Below are 16489 nucleotides of genomic sequence, written 5' to 3'. Positions count from 1 at the left end.
TTCCCTGGAAAATAAGGACATTAGACACATGCAGACCTGGCATGGCTTCAGAGGCTACTGGGTAATTCTGGCTACTGGTAGCCACAACTGTTACCACATGGTTGTAAACGTTGACTGGCAGATAACTGCAGAGCACATGAGACTGGAGTTTTATGAAAGACAATAAAAGTGCATGGTAGAGAAACTGGTCTACTAATGTATAAATGTGCATCTGGAAGATGAGATTATACAGGTTGTGGAATCTCCTTGTTTGTCTAGAATTGGAAAAGGCACTTGGTTATTGTACTAAAAAAGTCTTCTAATAGAGAGGGGCCTTGTAAACTTGTTGTAATAATTCCACTTGGACAATCAGAGCTACAGTGGGTGCTTTTTGCTGTTCCTTCTTTGCCTTTGTTAAAACCTGCTTTTTCTCTCATCTCCTCCCATGCTGTGACACTCATGAGTGCTTTGTCAGGCATGAAACCCTGGTTCAAGTCAATGAGAGGTGACTTGCAGCATGCTTTCTCTGGTTGTAATGGACACATCAGCTTGCCAGGATGGCATTTCTTCAAGTGAGAAGAACTGACTCTGCTTGACTCTGAACTATTATGCTCCTTAGCCAGTTGAGCAAGTTGTTGTGGGCTGGAGTGTGAATGCTAGAGCTGTTGCATAAGCAGGTTAAAAAGCATGCTTCTAGATGCAATTAATATTTTGGGATAAAGCATTCTAGCAGGTTGATAAATACAAAGTTGTGTCTCTTTCAGATCAAGGCCACTGTTCTCCTTTGCTCGTGACTTTGTGACTCTGGTGTCACAACTGAGGAGATCTCTAAAGTGGGAGGATAATTAGTAGAGTTTCTCTCTGGGTTTTCCTAGTTTAACAGGTCCCAGGATATTGATTGACAGTGGGAAAGGGTGCGTCTCTGGCACTTTCCTTGTCTGGCTAAGGGCAAACTGTTATACATGGGTATGATATGCTCTGCGTACATAGCACAGCAGCTTGTCACTGCTCTGTAGCTTTTGCTAACTTAGAGTAAATCCAGCCTTGTGTAAATATGTCCCTCTTTCAGAAATGTCTGTTGAAAGAACATTTATCATTTGGTAATTTTTGAAATTTCTGTTGGGGCACCTATATCCTTGTAGGAGGATGTACTTTCCAAGTAAGCTACACTTTTATTCCTTCTCTCTTTTTGGGGAGTCCCCTACCATATGTCTTTCTCTGCATCTCCATCCCTGCATGTGCTGATGGCATGGTTCATGAACACAGATGCCTGTTATGCCCTGCTCAGAGCCACTGCTCAGAGCCACTTTTCTGTGCTGAGTGGAGATGCTAGTGATTAAGTCACTAAGTGACTCAGACTCATGGTGCTGGTGTGATATTCTGGTCCTCTGAACCAGGACTGTGCTGCAGTCCTCTTAGTGAGCTCTGGATAATACTGTGTAGGTGGTTTGAGATTTTCGAGTGTGAGCAGGAGAGGTAAAAGGGGGGTAATGCAACAGAGAGGTACAAATTCTAGCTTGGGAGCTGTCTAAAGGGGCTGCAAAATATGGCTATGGAGCTTGCTTTTCATAATAACATGTCCTTCTTGGTTGTTAAGGCCTTGCTAGAAACTATTTGAAAAACAACTCAAGCTCCTCAGGAGTAGCGAGCTGATTTAAGTCACTAACTGAAGGCCACTGTTACTGTCAGGAGCACACACAGCCCACCTTGCTTGCCAGCTCTGCTACTCCCATGTGACAGTCTGTGAAAGCTTTCTTCTCTCCATCACACTCCATCCCTACAGTCTGAAACAGGAGTCCAAGACCCTCTGTTCACTTGACAGTCCCTCTGGTGCTCCTGGACCCCTTCTTTCCCTTGTGACACTGGTCTTCTCCCCCCTGCTTCCCACCTTACTGTACATATGTATGTACCTCTTCTGATGGGTTACTACAGAACATCTACAGGAATTCTTTATTGCATCTCAGAGTTTTGGGCTCACAGTATGCATGTGTTGTGTACAGGGTAGCTGGTAAATTGCTCTAATTCACTGCCCAACAAATTAAAATACTGACTTGTGTGTCCAGTAGCTGCCTCATAAGCAGCTAAGCTGTCTGTGCACTGGAAACTAGAGCTTGTGAAAGATGGCCAAGGATAGGTAGGAGAACTCATGCCAGGTAAATCGTCAGGATGTGATTTAAGCATTTGGTCTTGAGTTGGCAGAGTTTCACTTGCCATTTAGCATCTCTGCAGAGTGAAGATGTGACAAAATTCATGAACTGTACAGAATATGAGGCTGTAGCCTGGTATCCCCAGTGTGGTTGCTGGATTGCAGGTTAGGTCTCATGTCTTGCTTGGATTCTCCTGGTGCTGTGAGACACAAGGCAGTGAGATGCAGCCAGAAGCACAAGCTTTTCAGTGTGTGTTGAACTGCAGGTGCACGATTTCCTTCCCCTACCCCCACTTTGAGCAGGGAGTAAGGCTTGATATTTTACAAAAGCAAGTTAATAATTAATGCAGCTTGCCTGCAGGCAGCACAGCGCCCTTTCTGCCGTACCCATGGAGTGAGCTGAAAATGTGGTTCTTTCTCTTTTTAGACCAATAGCTGGAGGGTTACCTGGGGTGAAAACTGTTACTGGTCAATAATGCTGATGATTCTGGAGAGTTTGCCTTTGGATTGGGTTTGTCTAAATGTTTATGCAAGTGCTTCAGTTTGCTTCTTTGGGTAAGGTCCACTGAAGTGATGGCAAAATGGCCAAGTGTAAAAACTCTTCTAAAATCCTTATGGCCTCTCTGTACTGGTTTGTTTTAGCAATGTAAAAATGGTTGTGTAAGTCCTGCACCAGAGATTCTGCTCTGTGGTAGTATCAGGTTGTAGTTACTTGATAGCAATGTTGTCTCACTCTGCTCTGGCTAATTTGTGTTACCTGGCAAACCAAAATAAATAACCTACTTCTGCTTGCTTCTTATATCAAACTGTTTCTGTTTATTTGACTTCATTTTTTGAGGTGGTTTTTTTTCATTATTATTTTTCATTTTTTGTTGTTAGGATTTCTTTATTGCCAAGATACTACAACGAGGAAGATGAGAAGGTTCTTAAGACCTGGACATGATCCAGTGAGAGAAAGGCTTAAACGTGATCTTTTCCAGTTTAACAAGGTATGGTGCTTTCCTCAAACTTCAAGGTGTATGTGTGCAAGGCAAATCTCTCCTAAGCCACTGTGTAAAGGGAAGGAAAAACTACTTGAGTGTGGGTGGAATAGTTAAATTTAGGAGAAGTGGTTTGTTCTCTTTTTCAGTTCTGTCCTTTTTTCCCCTCATGTGCCTGACTTGTTTTCTGTAAGCTCATGAGCATGTTCTCAGTTCTGGCTTTCCATATTGTCGTGCTGTGGAGTGGCACTTGCTGAAAGAAGAGATCATCTCAGTGGCTTTTTTAAAGTCTTGAGTGTGCTATAGTTTGTCCAGCTGTGCTGTGGCTACTTATAGGTAGTCTTTACTGCTATGAAAGTTAACATTTTTCTAAAGATACACACAAGCCACAGGTTAGGATGCAGCAGAAGTCAGAGTTCTTCGTCCGTGTTTATATTTTGGTGTTATAAGCATACCTCAGTTTTCATATGTAAATTTAAAAGTCTATGGTAGAAATGGGGTAGCTCCTGGTCAGCATAATGGCCATTAATAATGAATTTGTTATTATCCTAGCCTGAATCTGTATCTTGTTGGGGTTTTTTTCCTTCCCCCTGTGAAGAAGAAACAGCATTGGCTGTATTGTCCAACACTGGACATTTTGCTTATGAGCCCTGGCCAGCAACATAGTGCTTTCATATTTCTAAATGCTTCGTATTAATTCACAGCTAGGCTAATGGCTACTTACCTCTTCATTTGGCATAATGTATTTGTAGGTTTTTATTTAAATGAAGGTTTAAATGAAAGTTTGCTGAAAAACATAATGGATGAATGAGATCAGCCTAGGAAATAGCCTCACTGATTTTCTAAAATAATAGAGTAGATACATACTTTAAGTCTAGCTTTGGATATTTGAGATGTAATTTGGTACTAAACCACACCACTTCCATGCATACCTCCCTCCCATTGGAGAGACGAAAGGAACTTGAGTGCTTTATGCCCATTTTCTGCTTGCTACCATAAGAAAATCCTAGTGCAGATACAGTAAAAATTTTGCTAAGTGAAGACCAGGACTGAGTTTCTTGCATTTAGCTCAGTGCAACATCAGCTTCAGCAAAGATGTCTCAGGGATGGGTCAGAATTACTGAAAAGTGTATAAAATTGTATGTATAGTATATATACAATATATACTGTGGAAAAACCTTTGCTATTTCAGGGTTCTCTTCCTTGAATGTGCCTTTTTCTTATGAGAATGTTTGGCCAAACTTAACCTGCAGGAGACAGACTTAATTTGGGTGATGCAAAACAGGGTTGAAAGAACTACCTTTCACAGCAGAGGGAGACTTGTAATGTATTTAGAAGTTGGCATCAGGATTTGTGACTCCATTTGATTCAATCCTGAAGGGAAATATTGGATCTTGTTTCTAGGGAGGTGACTACTTTGGACACTTCCTAATGGTTTACTCTCATTAGCAACTTGGTAATTAAAGGCCTTGCAAAATTAATTTGCACTTTTAAGCCACAGTAGCTTTTTCTTTTCTAACAAGAATGGGAAAGGGATTGGACATTATTCCATTACATTATACCAGGATCTTTTACATTATACTTTTTTCTTGCATAAAGTTTTTGATTTGTTGTTTGTTTGCTTGCTTTCCCCCTCCCTTCCCTCCCCCCCTCAAAGTGTGGTGTGTCCCATTCCAGTATTTCCAGACATCATTTGAAGGCCTCTGCCCTTTAATACAGTAAATATCTACTCACAGTTAGGGAGACTGAGAAGATCTGGGCAAGTCAGTCCTTAATTCAGATCTGTTGAAGGCTGTAGCTTCAAGCAGCCAAGAAACACAATGTTTTCCCTGACAAGATTGTCCTTGTCTGATGTGCTAGTGAAGTCAACACATTAGTGCTGGGAAGCAAGTTTTTTTTAAACAGTTGTTACTTGAAGTCTTCTGGTTAAGAACCTGCTTATATTTTGTGGATCTATAAAGTTCCTGATCTGAGAATGTGCGTGGTGTAATTGCACCTCTTCAGTGTGTGATGCTGGTAGTGACTAAATTGAAGATCTGTACCTTAAAGTGCTGGGGATACCTGCCCTCATTTATTGTTTACACAGAAGTTGATCATGAATGCATAATGTCACGGAAGTTTAGTGTGACTATAATGGAAGGTATTTGGCCATGCTGACCTAGTAATGGACTTAAATTAGAAAAGTCTTCTTAATTGGTGGCGGTGCATTTTTTTTGTCATTACTCCTTTGAGAGTGATTAGGTTGCAGTCTTTTTACTGTGTCCCTCCTGCATTTCTATTCCAGATTAGAGGTGGTTCAGGTGGTTTTAAAGGACTGGTTGAGCTCTTCAAACTGTCCTTGAAGTTTTGTTTGTTTCAAAAAACACCTGAATTTCTGCTAGTCACAGAGTTTTGCATATATGTTTCTCTGTATGAGTAAGAACTTCCCATACTTGTGTGTACCTGTTGTAAGAATCTGTTTTTAGCTCGGTGGATAGAATGAAGGATAAGGTATGTGACTTGGCAGTCTTCTACCTTAAGTTTATCCTGCTTTTGGAAGTAGGATTTGGATGCCTTTGGCTAAGTCCAAGCCCTGCAGAATAAACATGTTCAGGCTGGCATTGTCAGACTAGATGATGGGTAATGCACAGGTGAACCAGCCTGTCTTACAGCTGAATGTTACCAAACTGGGAACATGGAATTTAATTTACAGCTTTGTGAGGGTTTTTTCCCCTCTCTTTTCAGTTTTCATAACCCTTTGCTAATGGGTGTGATGGATAGCTTACCTGAAATCTGAATAAGTTTCTATGTGAAGTACATTTAAGACATAGAGGCTTCATTGTTCCTTTAAGAGACACATTAACAAAGGTGCAGGGTTTGTATTCCCTGTGGTTGGGTTTATCTCTTCTTTGTCATAAAACAATCTGAGAGGAGAAGTGGAGATAAATGAAAGAAGGAAAATTGCACTGAATTTCATCTGCGCAGCTTTAGTGTGGGCTGGGAACAACTGTTAAGTTTGGCTGCATTTTTCCTGCAGTAAATATGACTGACATGAAGTATTTCTGCTAATGCTGCTGACATCAGGCATACCTGTGCTGAGTCTGACAAATCTTTGATCTGAGGAAAATGAAAATGAAAGCTTCTACCTATCCCCAAAGAAACAAAGGCCCCTTTGAGGAGGGAGGGCACATTGTGGACACTCTAGTTTCTTATTTCAGCTCTGCTGAAAGGCTCCATTGTAACCTCTGCTGCCTTCTGCCCCCTTGCTCCCCCTTGCTGGGTTTACCTGCTGAGCAGGTGAAAGGATTGGCTGATGCTGCTGGAGAGAGGGGAGGAAGGCAGCTGAGAAGATGACTGACCCGATGTGATTTAACAGCTGGGTGCAAATAAGAGAGATCTGGGTAATCAGGACAGTGAATGTGAATGCCTGGCTCTGGTGGTGTCAAATACAGTCAAAAAGCTGCTGCCTCTCTCGCCTGGCTGTGGGAATAAATACATGACATGGAAGGGAGATACCTTATGTCCTGTGTGCATCTCAGCTGAAGATTCAAAGCTGTTGGAAAACATTCTTAATTTACTGGTTAAGTAGTTGTGGTTGTTACTGATACTTTCTTCTTGTGCTTCTGCATGTGTGCACCCAGGAGTAAACTGTTAGCAATGTAAGTTACTGTTGCTTTTGCATATGGGAAACTAAGGGGCTGCTTCAAATTTTCTGTTGAAGGAAAACATGGAGGAAAATTTACCCTCCTGTTATTGTTACTGAATAGTATGCACTTGGTTATGCAGTTCATAGCTCTCATACTTGAACATTAAAGCTTTTATTGACTTGTCTAATGAGTTTACAAAGTGACACATCAAAGATATAATTTGGCCAATATTAAGGCTACCATTGAGAGCTTCCTAACAGGCAGTACAGTACTGTATAAGTCATGGTTTTCTATTGTGAGAATTATGGCTGAAGCCATATCTGGGCTGGAAGAAATCTGTGAATAAACACCATTTCTAATTGATGTTTCATTGGAAATAGCACCTAGTTGTGCTGATGACATGACAGTGCAGTGACTGAACAAGTTGAAACCAAAACTAACAGTGGAATTACACTAGTGTCTCCCTAACAAGTTCCTTACTCTGTTTTGGGCAGGAGTCAAATAGTGTTTATTGCCCACGCTACACCTGATGCAATTAAATATCTGATGTGTTGTTAAGATAACATGTTCCCTTGAATCTTCTTCACAGAACTGTATACTGTGGCTTCATACAACTTTGACAATTAGGAAGCTTTTCTGTGTTGTCTAAATATGGAACAGAGAAATTCCTTTTTGTGCTGGAATAGAAAACTGCCCTGCTTCAAGTCTGTAGATAAGTTCTTAATTTTATACTCTAGGATATGTAGCTAAGCAGAGGTTGGTTAGCAACAGCTTCAAGGGTGAAATGAAAAAACTGACTTCTCAATTTGTATTTAATACAAACAACACCAATTACTTCCTTAGAATATAAATAAGCAAGGCTGAAGATTAATCATAAAGGAACAATCTTAGTGGTCTTGAAGTCAGTAGTACCAATCTTAGTTTACTACATACAAAAGGATAATAACAGCTACCCCTTTGCTCAGTCCAACAAGTTGGCAAGCAGAAAATTGGGAAATGCTTCTTTGTTTCCAATTTTATATTGTCTAAAATAACCCCACCTAATAGGACCTCAGACTGGGGTAACTGATGATTTAGAGGAAGGAAGTCTATTTTTACGATTTATGAATTGTGATTAAATGGCTCATACTGAAGCAGTCTGGCAGGCTGTGCAGTTATCCATATCCTCCTATGCCTGCATCCTTGAGCCTGGACAGTAAAGGGGCATTAAACTACTTAGTACCAGCTGGGAGCACCTCAGGCTGATGGTGTGACCACAGAAATGAAACCGACTTTTTTTGATTCTCCTGTAAGGGATTAAGTTGGGAAATCACTATGCAGGAAATAAAGTCCAGATGTTACCTTGTAGCTTGAATAAATCATAAAGTCAATTGATGTGGTAGGTCTGTCTCAAAGACATGATGGAAATGAGGATGGGACTGAGATGCAAGAGCTTGCTTCTGTAGATGAAGGGTTTTCTACTTTTTGTTTTGTTGTTTTGGGTTTTTTGGTGTTTTGTTTTTTCATGAGTGGTCCTCAGGCCCTTTTGTAAAAAATTCCTATTCTGTAGCTGCCTTAAAAGAACATATTTTCCAGAAGCCAGGACTGTAAGGATAATGATCTTTTCCAGGAAGTAGCACTATTACTCTTTGGGCATACAAATCCCTCTTTGCATGGCTACATGTTGTTCAATGTTCATGTATACTTTTTTTGTCTAAACATTCACAATAGCTGTATGTTTACACTTCTAAACACTGGACTGAACTATTTTGCAAGCAGCTTGGTTGCATCCTGTAGGTATTGCAGGATATTATTGCAGAGTGTGCAAATGATATGTACAATATGCTCCAAATCTTCCTCTTGGTACAGTGTAAACTGGCACTACAGTCAAGCAACATAATGCTCCCTGTGCTAGTGACTAACATTTTTATTATCAAATGGCTTAAAATTAGTCTGAGATTGGCTAGAAGGCTCCTGCTTTCATTAAATTCCATTGTTCCTTTTCTACCTCTGGAAAACAGACTCTGCTACATTACTTTTCCTGCCCACCCTGTAGAAAATCTGCTTAGTTTTCTTGATGAGCAGAGGTATTCACTCTAATTCTTCCTAGCTTTGCACCATTTCTTGATGTCAGTCAACAAGAGGAGGTCACAAAGGCTGACCTATATGGAATTTGGCAGATAAAGCTGACAGTACAACATGCAGTATTTATGTCAGACTTTGAAATTGTGCTGAGCAGTTGGTTTACAGAAATAAAGTTGATGTGGAGTGATGGAGTGTATTGTGATGACTGAGTAAGCTGTGCTTATGCAGAGTTATTTATAATCTTAACATGAAGAGCTGCTTGGGTTACTGTTTTCAGAATATTTCCCTTTCATTTCTGTTACACTTTGGCGTATTCTGCCTGGGGAGCCAGGGGTTCTTGGAATAGATTCACCCTTAGGCTATTGTTCAGCAAATCTAACCTGTGTTTGAACACTTTTTGACAGAAAAAACTGCCATTAAGTGTTGTATTTCAGACTGCTGTGCCATATTTAACTTCTGTTTCTATCTGTATACAACAATGCTCATGAAACATCCGTTTGATGATGATTTTTCTTTTTCTCTATCAGACTGTGGAACATGGATTTCCCCACCAACCCAGTGCACTGGGCTATAGCCCATTTCTTCGCCTTATGGCCATTGGAACACGATCAGGAGCCATCAAACTGTATTCTTTTGAACACCTTTGGCTGGATTTCTCTGACCTCAAAATGTGCAACTTTGAAGATACTGTGAGAAGTCAGACTAAGGATAAATTTGCAAACAAGGGTTTCTGAACACTGGAACAGCTTGCCTAGGTTTAAAGTGATTGCAGTCTGATCAGAATGGGATTGTTTTGTCAAGAGCTGAATTATAGCTCAAACAGAAGCTGATGTGGGTATTAGATGACTTTCTGCTCTTGTTCTGCAGAGGGTCAGACTAGATCTGGCCTAAGTTTAGCAATCCTTCATGTTGTAAATTCCAGGGTTGTTTAAGTATTTGGGGCAGAGTTCCTTTTTTTTTTTTCTTTTGTTGCTTTTGTTTAAAGCAGTCCTATTTCAAAGGCTAAAACTGAGGTCAGAAATGCTTTCAGCTTATCAAAGTTTTGACCATCTAGGCATTCAAGACTTAAATATTGAAGGTGGTGACTGGTTTTTTTTAAATTTTTTTAAGAATTTCTTTTTATTTTAATTTTTTTTTTTTTTTAGCTAATGATGTGTTTATGTGAGGCGCTGAGGTGATTCCCATGGCACAATACCAGTTAGATGAGCTGTAAACCAGGCAGATCATTCAGCTCAGAAAGGAAAAGTTGGTGCTGTCTCTGCTTGCTTAATCATTCATTCCTGGTGATGTTTGTGTTCAGAGGCTGGACTCTGCATGGGGCTGTAGCCATCTGTCTCTTGGTTACAAATTAGTTAAGCAGGATTGTAATGTCTGGGAAACCACTAAACATCTCTGAGAAAAAAAAAGAATCCAGGCACCTCTTCTGCATATGCTCAAATGATGAAGTAAAGGTCCATGTTTTGTAGTGTGCAAAACCTGTCACAAGCACATAAAATACAAATAAATTTGGATTGGTGCTTTTCAGTCCAGATCACGAAAAGTGAAACATGGTTTCAAACTAATCTCTTTTCATCTTGCTTGCTAGCAAGCTTCTTATCAATTAATTGTAGCTGTGGGTCATCTTAAATACTGTAGATCCTCAACAGACTCTACAGATATGGTGCTCCTGGGGTGGAGTTTATGGGTTTACATGAAGAAAACAATACTGTAATGCAGATTCACTTTATACCAGATCAGGTAAGTTACCTAGACATCTCTTAAGCAGGTGTTGACTTTGCTCCAGGCAGCTGGGCTCCTATTACCAAGTATATGCAAATGCTACTTGTTGGGAATGTTTATCCCAGTGCATTTTGTGCTCTTAGCAGCACTTGTTGCTGTGGAGATGCTCAGTAAAACTTAAGAGTATAATAAAGTTTAGCTTTATTGTTTGTAACTGTTAGTCATTTATCTTGAGCAATATATTGGGAATGGTAATACAAGCAGAATAATTCAAGCAATTGGCTGCAGAAGGGAGAAATTTCCTTTCCCTTTGCAACTCCTGTTCTTTCATTAGGGGTGGGTGGTCTAACTTCTGCAGAATGGATAGAACAATAGCTGCTGCTGAACTAATGTAGTTCTTTTCAGGAGTTCAAAACAGTGCTGTTAACCTTCTTGCCTTTTTTGTTTGGGGATATTGAATCTTGCTCCTGGGGATTGCTGTATAGTTATTGCCACAGACTAAAAATAGGAAAGCAGAATTTTCTGAATGTCTGGTGGCTATCTAACCACTCTCCCTCCCCTTGACTGGCAGACTGGTGTCTTGGCCACATACTTTGTTTCCTGGTGCACAAGTGGCCTCTTTCAGGGAGTTTTGATTCTTGAGGTGGTTTTGGGTGTCTGCTGAAATAATGATACAAGCTGAAACTCCCACAGGGAGTGTTGCAGCAGGTGTGGTTTCAGCAGGTAAAATGCTTCAATTTGAACATAACAGCCAGCAGGGCTGGGCTCATAAAAGGGAGCTGACACAACCCTCCAGAATGAGGTTGGACATGAAGAATGCAAGGAGTGTGGTGTAGTAGACTGGATCAGCCCCACCCAAAGCTGGGGTGTGTTGCAGGAACCATGCTGAGCAAGGAGGTAGTGAGCTGACAGCCTGCAGCTGCCTAGCTGAGCTTCACAGCATTGCCTGATCTTTTTCAAGAGCCTAAATCCTTGTCATCCCCCTCAGTGATAACCTGTGCCTTTGTCCTGTATTAAAGGGTTTTCAGCCTCGAGGCTACTTCTTGTCTCCCCCAAATCCCTTGCTTTTAGCACTGTTGTTGCAGTATATGCCACTGCCATAAAGAGCTGTGGCTGGCTCTGCAGTCCTGTTTAATCAGAGAACTACAAACAGCAGCAAATTTATTGCTACATTTACTGTGTTGTGTTTAATAATCTGATTCTGAATAAAGCACACTATGTGGTTTTGTAGTGCCAGCTGGTGACATTGCTGGATGATAACAGTTTGCATCTCTGGAGCCTGAAGCAGCACAGTGGAGCATCTGAGCTGCGGGAGGAGCACCGCTTCACCTTGAAAGGGCCACCTGGGTAATCCTCAAGAGTGTTTTTGAGCTAGTCTGGGGATAAGCAAGTAGGAAAACTCTGCTGTTATTCTAGCTAGAGCTTGTCCTATTCTTACAGACTCTCACTTCTGTGAATCCATTCAAGAAGTGTCCATGGAAAGCAAACAGGAGTTGACTAAGGCCTTGGAGACCAATTTTTAAGAGAATTTTACCAATATAAAGGGTGACATCTTTTTTATTATTGTGCATCCACTTCTGTTGGTACAGGAGCTGTAAATCTTAAAGGGATGCTTAGGTTTTCTTAACCTTAAGTCAGAGTTTAAAATACTTTTATGGTTTTAGTTTGACTAGATCTTGCTGCTTTTGTGAGCTCTTTTTAGCTCCTTAGGAGACACTGAACAGATGTTTCTGTCAGTAGGCATCTGGGTCTTTGTCCACACACTTCTTAAAGTCTTTTGACATAGAACCTTAAGGCCTAGTGTGTTCTTCCTTCAGAAAAGTAATGCCTAGCTCAAAATCTCTGCCTATCAAATACATGGCACCTGTAAATATCTCTGAGTTATTACTTCTCAAGTTGAGTAATGACAGCCTTCTTGCATGGAGATGATGAGAGTCTCTTTGTGTCCCCAGGTCTCCACCAAGTGCCACACAGATTACAGCTGTGCTTCCCCATTCCTCACGGGAGGTCCTGTATCTTGGCACAGAGAGTGGCAACATCTTTGTGGTGGAGCTTCCATCTTTCAAAGTGCTGGAGGACAGGACCATAACCTCTGAGGCTGTGCTGCAGCGGTGAGTGAGCAAATAGGCACTGCTGTGTAGAGGTGGAATTCCATTAGCAGACATATCTTTTGTTATAATGTCACCCTAGCTTATGTGTTGGGGCCACACTGTTGTGTTAAGCATTGTTCAGATCTGTGTGACTCCTGTGAAAGTAACTTTTGGTGCTGGTAGGTGTTAAGTAACAGTTTCTGTCCTGTTAACCCAGTGCTGTCACTGGGGAGGGCACCATGTATTGGCAGAGCTATTCAGGAGACACTTGGAGTAAATCTTCCAACCTTGTGCCCTGTCCCCTGTTTTTACTTCTGTGAAAACTGTTACACTGAGCTGTAATAACCCGTTTCTTTTAACCACTCTGACTATCTCTGATGTTGTTTGTCCAGATGAGGATTTTGTCACTCTGGACATCCAAGTGCTGCTGAAAACTGTCCTACTTCCTGTTGTTCCATACTAACATTTCCATGTTACCTTTGTTCTGTGTGGGTCACAAAAGAACAGGGCAGGTGATTCAGACTGTCGTTAACACTCCTTGGATCTAGTCCTGGAACTAATTGTAAACCCTGGGTTTTCCCTGCAGAAAATGGGAGTGGATCCATGTCCATGTGGCAGACCTGGTGTGATATCCTAAGATTTTCCTGCTGCTTGAAGGATTTCTTGAAAGATTACACTTACTCTCTTCTGTTGGAACTTTTTGTTGCTTTGTTTCTTATTCTTAGACCTTAGCTGTTATTAGTGTCATATTAGCTGTACCTGGAACAAACTTTTCTTGGTTTTCTCTTCTGATTCTCTAGGGTACCAGAAGATTACTGCAACAGGCGATCATGTGAATTGGTGGAAGCCCTTCGAGAGCATCCTAAGAACCCTGACCAGATCCTGATAGGATACAGCAGGGGCTTGACTGTTCTCTGGGACCTGCAGAATAACAAAGTGACCCACCATTTCCTGGGCAGCCAGGTATTAATTCAATCCAAAGTTAGTTTGGCAGAGGAGAAAGGGTTCTCTCTTGTAGCACTCTGAAGACAAGTAGGTGCAGGGAGAGCCTGACAAAGCTTATTTTTTACGAGAATGCAGTGGTTTTGAGGGAATTAACAGCTCTCTGGAGAGCAGTAATTGTATGTCTTTCTCTTCAGCAACTAGAGAACCTCTACTGGCAGAGGGATGGCACTAAATTCATTAGTTGTCACTATGATGGAAGTTACACCCAGTGGCCAGTATCCAGTGACAACAGACAGCCTGAGCCTCTGGAAAATGTTGTGCCTTATGGTCAGTAAGTGATGTTTAATTGTTGCAGATTTGTCTAAATTGAAACTTGTGTTTCAATTAAGTTCTTTTCTTTAGTGCTTAATCCTAATGGCAGATGCAGAGCTGACTTTTGAATGGGCCTAGACTACATGATTTTCCAGTCCAGTTTTTTTCTTGAATTTTACTCCTTTACATTGTTGAGGTCTGTCCTGAACGTGGAGAGCAAATATGTTGAAGAAATTGGTTCCCTTTATGAAAGGTGTTGGTGATTCAGTTCAAGTGTCCTGTTCAGCAGGAGTTGCTTGGATCTTCTGTAATTAATAGTGAGCTAAGTGTACTTTTTGTTGACCTGAGCAGTGATGAAATGATGCCTCTGATTTGCTGAAACCCATCAAATGGGGATGACCTCATCTTTGAAGCCTAAGAAGCTTCTGAAGTTCTATCACCTTTACATTAGTTTCAGGAATGCCTGTTTTTAACAATCCTTTGAGTTAATCAGCCTCTACAGCAGCACTTCCACTCCCTGTTAGCCATTAGCAAAGTGGTTCAAAACTTCCAAGTCTAACCCTTGTTTTGCTGAGTAGTACTGTGGTCAGTGCATCCTGGAAGACTTTTCTGATGTGGCTTGATCTGGGGAGGTGATGGTTGTGCCTACTAATTTGGGAGGCTCTCTTTGACTTGGAGGCTTAGGTGTGACCTAGGTGAAGCAGAATAAGGATCTTTTTAACATAAAGATGTACTTCTTGAATTATGACAACTCTGTTCTCTTAGGTCCTTTTCCTTGTAAAGCCATCTGCAAGATCTATTGGCAGACGACAAAAAATGGGTAGGTTGGTGTATCCCTTCTCTTGCCTGCTCATCACAATTTTTTTGTCAAAGTTTAACTTGCCTTATGGCTCTGAAATTTTGCTTGCTCCTCACTTCAGTGTATACCACTCTTTGTCTTTTTCTCTTAAGCCTTCCTTACATTATATTCCAAGGAGGGATGCCCCGGGCCAGCTATGGTGACCGGCACAGTATCTCTGTTATCCATGGCAGTCAGCAAACAGCCTTTGACTTCACATCACGGGTGATAGACTTCTTTATAATCTTCAGTTCAGAGCCTACTGCAGGTATGTGATGAAAATGCATTACTAAGGAATTGGAGTATGTATGCAGCTGGAAATCTCCCTGGTATAAATAGCATAGGAAATGTGAAGGAGGTCAGTTGTTTAGAGGTTTTTTGAGACCATAACAGGGAATCATAGAATTGTTTAGGTTGAAAAAGATCCTTAAGATTGAGTCCAACCATGAGAAATTTGCCATTTAAAAGTGAAGTGTACAGTAGTTGTAGAAACAGTGGTTGGTTACAAATGCTATGTGTTCTGCAAAAAATTTAAGCTACTCCATTCATGAGAAGATCTTGCAAGCTCAAGTCTGTGTAAGCTGGACATGGGATATAACCAGGTCATGAAATGAGGATCTGAATGTTGCTGTTTAGAAATAGCACTTCAGAGGAGGCAATAATTAAAAACAGAATTTACTCCCACAGAAACACTGTTTCTTTTAATTACTACTTGGATTTATGACTAGGGCTCTGGGTAATCAGTAAAAGATGACACACAACTGAGGGTCAGTATACAGACAACTTACTGCTGGTGAATGTGAATGTAAACAATTCTAAAATTTATCAGATTTTTGCTTCTGTTGAAGAGCTGTGTTGTTCTTAATTCTACAGTAGCCATAATACTATTCCTTGTCATGGGATTGTAAAGAATTTTTGCCAAGAACTGTTTGTCTGATGCTGGTGTAGTTCTTGCTTCTGGTTAACTTGAAGTAACTGAGTATGAAGTGCTATTTCAAGCTCCACAGAGGGAAGTTGGGTCAGACCAAAATGCAGACCTCTAGATGCTTTTTAGGAATTTGTAGGTAAATTTTCTGTTGCTGAATCTTCCTGGGCTTTCTATTGTCTGGTTTACCTAATAGACTAATTTCCAAGCCTGTTTGTCTTGTGTACTACCAGTGGAGGTGGTGACAGCTCTCAACTGCACACTGTGCAAGTGTGGGCATTCAAATACACAGATGCAGGTTGGCTCCCTCTGGCCTCTTGTACAAAGCAGACCACAGACCCTGGGTGTGATTGTCTTGGGAAAGTAGGCAAAATGAAGCAGCTTTCAGATTTCCCCCCTGACTTTCCCCAAACCTTAGCAGACCCTTTCAACTCACTGAAAAACCAGTAACAAGATGGACAGTGTAACTGACAAGAAGGGTTTGTGCATGTTTGTTGTTTTTTGTTTTGTGTTTGTCCCTACACAACAATGATGTTTATAAGCATCTTCCAAATGTGCAGAACCTATAGGGCTACAACTTAAAGCTTAACAATGCCATTAAACCTGAAGTACTGTTTAGCTTATATCATTTAAGAAACTAGACCCTTTTATTTTCTGTCTCAGAAAGGTCTCAGAGCTGAGATTCTAGGTGATGGAACAAAAGTCTTAAAGATGAAAGAAATCTATGTTTTTTTTTTAATAAATTGTTGGCTACTTAATTCCTGGATGTGATTAGAAGTCCTTTAGCATGAACCAACTGAACTTAACAGGTTAACATGGCTTCTAGTGGGTATAGACAGCAGCTGTTATAGGAAGTTGAAGCTGT

At 40.9% G+C, this 16489-nt stretch overlaps 1 protein-coding gene across 8 annotated transcripts in view; it reads left to right on the top strand.

Moving 5' to 3' along the window:
• LLGL2 (LLGL scribble cell polarity complex component 2) overlaps window positions 1-16489 on the top strand; it is a 33606-nt gene that overhangs the window by 4567 nt on the left and 12550 nt on the right. For 7 of the 8 annotated variants that reach the window (XM_030461959.1, XM_030461958.1, XM_008494499.2 and 4 more), the window contains exons 2-10: window positions 3005-3114; window positions 9323-9420; window positions 10451-10532; window positions 11746-11861; window positions 12467-12625; window positions 13405-13567; window positions 13744-13876; window positions 14627-14681; window positions 14813-14967. In XM_030461959.1, the coding sequence (XP_030317819.1) occupies window positions 3040-3114; window positions 9323-9420; window positions 10451-10532; window positions 11746-11861; window positions 12467-12625; window positions 13405-13567; window positions 13744-13876; window positions 14627-14681; window positions 14813-14967 (1036 nt within the window). In that variant the 5' untranslated portion in view covers window positions 3005-3039. The remainder of the gene's footprint in view (window positions 1-3004; window positions 3115-9322; window positions 9421-10450; window positions 10533-11745; window positions 11862-12466; window positions 12626-13404; window positions 13568-13743; window positions 13877-14626; window positions 14682-14812; window positions 14968-16489) is intronic. The other variant, XM_030461960.1, reaches the window with a different exon arrangement.

Source organism: Calypte anna, chromosome 18, assembly GCF_003957555.1.
Source record: "Calypte anna isolate BGI_N300 chromosome 18, bCalAnn1_v1.p, whole genome shotgun sequence".
In the NCBI taxonomy this organism is placed as follows: domain Eukaryota; kingdom Metazoa; phylum Chordata; class Aves; order Apodiformes; family Trochilidae; genus Calypte; species Calypte anna.
This window is presented reverse-complemented; position numbering and strand designations above follow the sequence as displayed.